This window comes from Bacillus rossius, chromosome 13 (genome assembly GCF_032445375.1).
Source record: "Bacillus rossius redtenbacheri isolate Brsri chromosome 13, Brsri_v3, whole genome shotgun sequence".
NCBI classification, from domain to species: domain Eukaryota; kingdom Metazoa; phylum Arthropoda; class Insecta; order Phasmatodea; family Bacillidae; genus Bacillus; species Bacillus rossius.
The window spans coordinates 12,631,457-12,641,418 of NC_086340.1; the positions used below are offsets into that span (position 1 = coordinate 12,631,457).

The window sequence follows — 9,962 nt, forward strand, 5'->3', positions numbered from 1 at the left end:
CAATAATCGCGTCTTGAGTAACGGTGCGGCTCACCATAAGAGCGTGCCTATAAAAGAAGCAAACAACACGCGTGCTGCGCATGCGCGTCGTAGTGCCTGGAGCGTTGACCGTGTTGACGTGGTTCCTCCCCCCCTTCCCCCGCAGGCACGCGCCCATGGACGCCGCGTTGCGCGGTCCGGGGCCGGTGGTCATCCCTCTTCCGGGGCCGGTGCACCTGCCCTTGCAGTTCCACGGCGCCATGCTGCAGCAGCAGCAGCTGCTGCAGAGGCTGCGCGCGCAGCAGCACCAGCTGCAACAGCTGCAGGTGCTGGAGCAGCTGAGGGCGCAGCAGGCGGCGCACGCGCCGATCCACGCGCAGCACGTGCAGCACGTGCCGATGCCCATGGTGGTGCCCGTGCAGATGCAGGCGTCCATGCACGTGGTCGAGCAGCAGCAGCATGAGCGCCAGGTACGGCAGTCGCCCGCGTTGCCAACCGCACGGAAATATCCCCAACACTCCAACAGTACGGAAATATCACGGTTTTCAATATTTACATCTGCACAGTCCGTATATTAAGAGTACGGAAATTTATACTTTTGATCACTACAAGCGACTGGTTCTTGATTAAGTTTTACGTTGTAAACTCCGGAGGTATGATTGTTTTACCTTTTAATTGTCAGATTGGCAATAAAAAATAAATAAATATAGATTTGTTCAGTTGGTGCTCAATATCTGTTTTTTAACCAATTTTTTTACTTCTTCTTTTATCGGTTTTTTTAGTTAACTTTTTTTATAATAATTGTTAAGACATGTAATTATAATTCATTTTAATTTCAACCAGTGTAGCAAACTTGAAAAATCTCAAGCGACAACAATTTACACACACATTATGCATTTTATGCTAGTGTTCATTTGAAGTATGAACTTTCACAGTGCCGTTAGCTTTGCGTGTTATTGTGCATGTTTCATTTTCTCAACATTTTTGTGAATGTACGTAAATTTTGGAGTCGGTACGGAAATATTACATTTCGAACACGATAAAATTCGCAGTATGTTATTGGCATGACTGAAACTCATTCATACACACACAGACACACATCTCTTTATCTCTCTATCCCCCCTTATTTTCCCCGTGCTGGAATGCCACCGGCTCCTCAGAGATAAAAGATTTCACGGCCCTGTAGTGGTATTTTTCCACACTGTTGAAATTTTTCATCGTCAATTCGCGAAGAACGCTGCTTAAAAATTATCCAAGGATCTTCGTAAATTTATTGCTATCTTCGTGAATTTACGGAAACTTAGTTCAATTACTTTTGAACACAGGTTCAAAATAATATCCATTGTACATTAACAAAACATTTAAAAAAAAACTTGTTAAGTCTGCAGTAAGAACAATCTTCTTTTGTCGTCCACGCGTGTGTTTCTTTGTTCAGAACGAAACACGAAACTCGCAAGTCGAAATACGGCGTGGTTTCCTACGAGGGATCAGTTATTTGTAATGAACGAATCACACGTGGTTTATTTTCGGTAAAATTCTTCGTTCAAAAGTCCACCAAATCTAATGTAATTTCTAGGGATCGGAAAATATCGCGGGTTCAATGACCTGCAGGATGAACTCCATAGTTCTACGTACACTCGGTCAAATGCCACCCACTCATTGGCTGCTGTCTTGTGAAACGTCCCAACGTAGCAACTTGTGATTCGATAAAGCTTCTGTTGGGTGTTTCTCACTGGCGCCAGAGTCATCCAGGTGAGTTGTGAACCAATAGCAGAGGCAGACCTGAGGTATAACTATTTGTATATTAGCCTATCGCGAAATGAATTCGCGAATTTTTCCGGTCTCTAGTAATTTCCAGCAGTGCACAGCATAAGCCCTGCCCAGGTCCGGCCTTCGCCATTAAGCCCTTTGGGTCTTCACACCGAAACAAGGCCTTTAGGGGCCCCCAGGACTGAAGACATGGCGCTGATGATCCCAATAGGTTCCAAGTCCCGTCATGAATACAGGAAGAACAATAGAACTGGGGCGAGCGAGTGACCCTAATGACGTAACATAGGGAGCAGAGAAGTGAGACCCGTGTATAAAGTTAAGACTTAAATAATGCCAACGGTTTTTAATGCAACACGTTGTTTAAAAAAAAAAGCCCAAAAATATAAAATCAATATTTACATAGAGAGCATTCATTACTTCACATAATTCAGATTACGATAGAAAATTATGACATGTTTCATAACACGAAAATTTAATGAGCACTAAAATAAAAAAGGGGGAAGTAAATTACACAAGGCAGTATCTCAAAGGGGTTAAAACCACAAAAATCAACCAAGTGAATACAAAAAAAAAACTTTCTGTAGTAGATGTACATTAATGGATTTAGGTAATGAAAACACGTTACTCAAGGTTGCCAAGTAAGTCACGAACGAATTAAAAAAAAAAAACACCTCCAGCTATTTCGAGCTCATGTATATTTAGTGGCACTTCATGGTCGGTTGAAGGTTGTATCATCTTATTACATAACCCTTATTACATAACCCTTACACCATATCAGGAAGTCCCCGATAAACCATGAATATTAATGTATTTTGTAATGAAATGTTATGCAGTGTGGCCGCCTTTAAAAAAAAATCTTAGGCGTTGAGTAAACTTCGGTGAAAGTTCATGATTACCAACACCTGAAAGTTGACACAGGCATTTAGCTAGGTTTAACCACAGAAAACTAAACAAATCCTCGTTTTCCTTCACAGCCTACGTTCGAGCGCAATCTAAATTTTTGACAGAGAATGCCGTGACGTTAAAACACGTAGTAAATTGTTCACTCGTATTTCAAATGAGTAAATACTTTTCAAAACTCGGGTTTATTACTTTGGAAACAAATCTAAGACTGAAAATGTTTGCACACATGAACGACATTGTATCGCGTGGTTATTCCACATGATCTGTAGGACTAGAAGCTAGAGACCTGAAAAAATCGCGGGTTCTTTTCGTGTTATGCTAAAATTCAAATAATGATACCTTAGTGCGGCTTCTGCCATTGGTTCACTGTTAATCTGGAGGACTGAGGGCCAATTAGAGACCCTCACTCATAGAAGTGTCGAATCACAGGTTACCCAGTCGAGACGACTCACAAGTCAGCAGCCAATGAACAGTTGGCATTTGCCCGAGTGTGTAGAGGATATTGGAGTTTATCCTGAAGATCATTGAACCCGCGAATTTTTCCGGTCTCTACTAGAAGCCAATGACCAATGACAGCCAGGAAAACATCCGACCGAACCATGCGCGACCCGGAGAAATAAGGTGACACGTGGCAGCAGCCAATGAACACGTGACATCGACTTGATTACGCACACGTTTTTAGATTGTAACCTGGCATTGTAACCTGGCTTCGTTTATTATTGCATGGGTTATGAAACCAGTGAAAAATATTTATAACTACTACAGAAAGCATGTTAAGCTCATGTGTACTGAAAATCATAACACGAGACATTATATGCGCAAGACCAAAACTCATAAACACAATAGTTATTAACTTTTTAACCAGCATTTTTAACAAAAGACAGTTTCTACACTCAATTGGGATGTTTTTTTTTCTCGCTTTATTAAACTTTAGTTTTAAAAGGAAAGGGAAGTTCGTTTTTCAACATCCTATGCCTATGCTCACGATTCCACTAAAAAATGGCGCTTTAGTTTGGAATGAAACTAAATGTAAGGCTTTAAGCTTAAACCATTATTCTGTAACGTGAATTTTATTTATTGTTTCGTAATTAGTGATAAGTATTTGAGGTTTAATGACTTAAATAATCAGTTGAAGATGAAAAATAAAAAACAACTACAATGATGTTCGCAGGCTTTCACGGCCATTGTCTGAAGTAGCTTGGCTTCCGGGTTGCATCCGCGTCCTTGGCGAATAATTTCAGTAGGTAACCGCTCCCTGATGATGGCGACGGCAATTTCGACCGAAACGTCGTTGAATTATTCGCCAAAGGACACGGCTACAACCCAGAAGCGAGGCTACTTTTAACAACTACAATGGTTGCGTTTTCCAATAAATCCCTACTAATATTATAAATGTGAATGTAAGTTTGTTCGTTACGCTTTCACGCGAAAACTACTTAACCGATCATCATGAAAACTTTGTACACATTTTCTTGGATGTATTAGAAGTAACATGGGATACTTTTTATTGAAAAAAAAAATATTTTTTCGAAAGATAAAAAAAAAATGTTTGTCAAAAAAAATCTCAAAATCTAGCTACTTTAACGCCATCTAGCATTCCAGTTATGAAGTTCCAACCCTGAGTACTGTAACTACCGTTGCACTGTATTATCGACGGTCAAAATTCAAAATTATTTATTTTTTGTTACAGAGAAATATATTTTATTGATTCATTTTCATTGTAATGATCTCTGATACTTTTTTGACAGCTTCAATGCGAGCGAAGCCGCGGGTAAAAAGCTAGTGTAAAACACAAAGAAAAAAGGTATAATCCGGTGTTGATGGTGCCGAACGCCGGGCTGGACTGTTTCGCAGAAGGTGCAGTTCCCCGGGCCGCAGCAGCAGGCGAGGCAGCTGCCGCCGCACGTGCTGCAGCAGCTGCAGATGCAGGAGGCTAGGAGGCGCGGCGCGCGCATCTTCCCCGGCATCGAGGTGGTGGAGCTGCGCGAGGAGGTGTCCGCCCCTTTCCCCCCTCCCCCGGCCACCCACCACCCACACCAGCAGCAGCAGATGCAGCACCAGCAGCAGCAGATGCAGCAGCAGCAGCAGGTGCCGGTGGAGGTGATGGAGGTGGTGCGCGAGGGACGAGGCTTCCAGCAGCAGCCGCCGGAGGGCGCGCGCGACTTCCACCGCCTGCCCATGCACGTGCCGGTGCCCATGGTGCACCAGCAGCCTCCTCCCCCCCAGCCCGCCGAGGAGCCCCGCCCGCACTGTGAGTCCATGCGTGCGTGCATGCGTGCATGCCCTCCGGCCTCTGTGGCTGCATGACGTACCTACCTCTAGCTGGTAGCAGCCCTCCGCGGGGTGACAACCTTCACAGTCTTATAGCTCCATGGTAGAACTCTTGTCTCATTGCAACACTCCGTGTAACGTATTACAAATACACTCCTCTAGCTACATGCCTTAACTATAGTAGCCCTCCGTGTGTTAACGACCTTCAAACTGATAGTTGTACAGTCTTCTAGATAGAACTCTTTCCCGTTGCAACACTGCGTGAAGGCAACCTGGCAACTGATTACATTACAATCCTCTAGCTGCAAGGCATAGGCCTACCTCTAGCTGGTAGCAGCTCTCCGCGTGTTAACAACCTTCATAGTCTTATAGCTCCATGGTAGAACTCTGTCTCATTGCAACACTCTGTGTAACGCATTACAATACATTCCTCTAGCTGCATGCCTTAACTATAGTGACCTTCCGCGGGTTAACAACCTTGAAACTGATAACATTACAGTCGTCTTGATGGAACTCTTTCCTGTTGCAACACTGTGTGAAGGCAACCTGGCAACTGATTACATTACAGTCCTCCAGCTGCAAGGCAGACCTCTAGCTGGTAGTAGCCCTCCGCGTGTTAACAACCATCAAACTGATAGCATTACAGTCTTCCAGACAGAACTCTTTCCCGTTGCAACACTGCGTGAAGGCAACCTGGCAACTGATTCCATTACAGTCCTCCAGCTGCAAGGCAGACCTCTAGCTGATAGTAGCCCTCCACGTGTTAACAACCTTCAAACTGATAGTATTACAGTCTTCTAGATATAAATCTTTCTCATTGCAACACTCTGTGGGATAGCCCCATTGTAACTGATTACAATACATGCCTCTAGCTGGATGCCATACCTATAGTAACCCTCTGTGTGTTAACAACCCTGAAACTGATAGCATTATAGTAATCTAGATGGAAGTCTTTCTCGTTGCAACACTGTGTAAAGGCAACCTAGCAACTGATTACATTACTGTCCTCTAGCTGCAAGGCAGACCTATTACTGGAAGCAAATCTCTGTGTGTTATGAATTTTGAAATCATATAGTTGCATGATAAACTCTTTCTCATTGCAACACTCTTGATACCAACATTGTAACTGATAACAGTACAGTCCTCTAGCTGTAAAGATTTACCTTTGTTGAAAATAAATAGAAATGTTGGTCGCTCATTGTCACGATAAACATTTAAATTTTACTCTCACAGATTCATATAAAAACTCACACCTTCGATGATACATATTAACTGAAATAAAAAAAAATTGAAATAAATTTCAAAAAATGCAGTTATTGTTCTAAATGTAAATTCATAAACGTATAATACCTTTACAAATGGTATGGTGAATAAAAATTTTGTATTTAATCTTCGTTCCAATATTACAGACACCTTCGGTAGGTATTAAAAATACAATATATTCTCAACATTCGCTCAGATTTCTGCTTATTTTCAAAAATTAGTTACAATGACAAACTAACTGTGAGTCTAGAATTAAGCTTGACTTTAGTCAGCGTGATACAGCAGGACCACTGGTTTAAGTATAGAAGTATTATTTTAAGACAAAATATAATCAATCATCCAAATACATTTAACTATTTCAAATGCCCTGTTATAAGGTCGAAACTCTAAAGCAAATAAGTTCTTGTTATTCTAAATCAAATGACAAAACATGAATATTTTTTGAATATAATTAAGAACATATTTATGAAGAAACACCAGAGTGTGGGCAATGTCTTAATGAATAGAGTTCTACCAACATTGCAAGGTTTCATAATAAAATAAATATGTTAAATTTAAATAATTTAAGGTGACACCCTGTTATCCCATAAATTTTTTGATGTGTAAGAATAATGTAGTTTTTATAGGATGAACATTAATATAGATGTTACTAGTAACGAAATAGGTCACTGTTGTACTCCTTTACCCCACCATTTTTGCGAGAAAAAAAAACTAACATAAAATTAAGAACGAAATCCTCCTATACCTGGCAGGTATGCAACACTCGCAACTTTTAGTTTGAAACGGCTGCCTAAAATCAGGGTACTGATTGTTAAGTGATGTCACCGCAAATGAAGGTATTTCGAAGAAAATTTTTAACTAATACTGAAACTGAAACAACAGCGATGTAACTCATAGCACAGAACTGTGAATTCTGAACAAACCATACATGTCATCAAACACCACATGAGAAAAAATGTCGCACCTTTATTTGTGAGGAAATATCTTGTCATAAATTATAACTTTTTAACTAAAATATGTTTTACTTTCGGTCTATTACGCCTTTTAACCGAGTTTTAAAATGGAATATCAGTCTATTTGTCATATTCAGTCCTTTTGTTTTGCGCAGGGATTTAGTTAAGTGGTCCTGCTTACTTAAATTACAAGGATATCTTAGACACTCGGTCAATTTGGGTCAAATCATGTTTACATTATCCATTATCTATTTTTTTTTTTTGTTATTTTATACCATTGTGTATCCATATTTTCTCATGCTGAAAGGTGTATGTGTTCTTTCAAGTTTGGGTTTACAGGTCTGGAAATTACAGACCAATTAATGAACTTTTTTTGTTTATTAACTGATATTAACATTATTTCTTAAAATGTTCGACAGTTTAAATATATGTCAAATACTTCATCACGCTTTCATAAGTTCACAGTTTACTCTCCGCACTGGAGCTCGGCTAGACAGTAGCTCTCTCTCTCTCTCTCTCTCTCTCTCTCTCTCTCTCTACTGCTCGTCTCTTTACCTCGCACCTCTGTCCCCAACACACTGCCTCGCACCACTCACTAGTCCGCCGCACACACAACACCGTCCCCGATGCTTCGATCACCGCCCATACGAAGCCCCGTCTCTCGTCGCCCGCTATCGCTCACCAAGCGGTAACTCAACTCTTTCTCATCACTGCTAGCTCGCAGGTCGGCCCCTCCCCTTTTGATGCCTCTCAAGGCCAGCCCCCCCCCCCCCCCCAAGCTACGAGAACCATAGTGTCCTGGTTACGGCACCACTCCACGTGATGGGACTCATGAAGCCTGCCGAATCCTCCAGAAGAAGGCGCTAAAGGAGAAAAAAAGGGGGGGTGGTTGGTGCCCGAAAGCCACCGCTAATGCAATGTCCTTGTAGTTGTACGAGGAGGGGGGAGAGAAAGCGGCAAGCGCTCCCTCTGTTGTGCCCCCCCCCCCCCCCCCCCCCCCCGCAGAAGCATGGTCCTCCCTGAGGGTCACACAGGTCTGCGCTTCGACCCGGCTAGCCAGCCAAGTATCAATCAGCCTCGTAATAATACTAACTCTCGGTATACAGCATCTGGTAGGAGTAATTCCTTGAATGGAACCTAAGTCGCCCGGTGCTGCTATCTGTGATGGCGCGAACCAAAGTTCACAAAGACAAAAGGGAATTTTCATGGTATTTTATTTGTTTAATGAATTTGAACAAGATGGGGAATATTTTTTTATATAAAAGCTGGGGCTTAATATCTTATCGTTCTGCTAATCAAATGATTCAGTAGTCGACATGGGTGTCCCCGGCAGCGAATTCTAGTGGCGGGTGTAGATTCGCGTCAATAAATGTAGTTGTAAACAAAATTTTGCGTATGACATTATTAATATATATATGCACGTTAAATTTCGTGTCCTAGTTTCGTATTATCAGCGTATTTGCAAACTTGAGAACACGTGATTTTTGCTAGTTAACGTGTTTTTTAAGATGTAACACATCTCTGGCGAGTACTGAAAGAGTAACTGATATTGTATTGTTTTTTTTTTTTCACCCCTGTTGCAGACGTTCAGCCGAGGTCCGTCAGGAGCGTGGACGACGTGCTCCACCGCAGAGAGAAGCGCATGCGCCGTTGCGCTTGCGACTGCGCTTGCTGAGCGCGTGACGTCATTCTCTGGCTGAGCGCCCACTACTCCTCCTCTTCCCCCTCCTCCTCCCCCTCCTCCCTCTCCTCCTCCCCCTCCTCCTCCCCCTCCTCCTCATCCTCCTCCCCTCTCCTCTTCATCCTCCTCCCCTCTCCTCTTCATCCTCCTCCCCCCTCCTCTTCATCCTCCTCCCCCCTCCTCCTCTTCCTCCTTCCACCTAACAACAAGCATAGACCGTTAAGACGTCGTTTGAAACACCACACACTCCGCGGGCTTCCAAACAGCCTACCGGCCTGGCATCGACGTTCTCCTGTAGTCAGCTTCGACAATGTAAATAGTTAGTAGATTGGTATGATCTAAGTTCGTATATACATCACCATCACTATCCTTATCTAGTGTTTATTTTTTTTATTAAATAACTTTTACTACTGCACTCGTTTGATATACTTGTTACGTGTTTGCTACTGAAATTTGTGGAAAATAAATGAGTTTTATTTTTATATGCGTGCTCTGAAAAGCATTTAAAATGTTTTGAAATGTTTTAGGATTAAGTGCTGAACCAAGCAAACCTGTAAGCATGTGCTCTGCGCTGTGAAACTGACACAATCGTCGTAATGTAACAGCTTGCTTGTAAAATAAATAATTTTTTTTTAAATTGATGTAATTATTTACAACCCTTTCTGATTTATAATTCCTTAATATTCGTGTTGAAGCGCACTAATCCCAGGTAACGTTATGGTAATTGAAGACAACATACACCCTGACACACGACAATATTATCAAACCCCTATTTCCATACCTCTATTTGATGGTTATTGCATGTACAGTATGTGTGAAAACAGTACTTTATTCTTACATAGGTAAAATAAGTCCGATTTTCTTCTTACTACGTCTGCAAACCTGAACTATTTTTTTCATAAAAATTTTCAGATATCATTTGTAAACTACCTATTTCCTTAAAACGTATTTCTTGTATGTTAAAATTATCAAGATGTATTTTTATTCTGAATTTGTTATAAAATTCTTTGAATGATTCTTGGCTGGTTGACATAGAAAATACCTCATGAATGAACAATAAATACGAATGCACTGACACATGGAGAACTAGTCATTATCAGCTCATGGCAAACATTACATGCTAATACAACAGACAATTACAT

At 41.7% G+C, this 9,962-nt stretch overlaps 1 protein-coding gene across 1 annotated transcript in view; it reads left to right on the forward strand.

Annotated features, from left to right (window-relative positions):
* The window catches only part of LOC134538252 (putative mediator of RNA polymerase II transcription subunit 26), a 65,617-nt gene extending 56,160 nt beyond the window's left edge, over window positions 1–9,457 (forward strand). The window contains exons 5-7 of the mRNA XM_063379402.1: window positions 146–449; window positions 4,507–4,903; window positions 8,723–9,457. Of these exons, the coding sequence (XP_063235472.1) occupies window positions 146–449; window positions 4,507–4,903; window positions 8,723–8,814 (793 nt within the window). The 3' untranslated portion in view covers window positions 8,815–9,457. The remainder of the gene's footprint in view (window positions 1–145; window positions 450–4,506; window positions 4,904–8,722) is intronic.
* The last annotated feature ends 505 nt before the right edge of the window (window positions 9,458–9,962 follow it).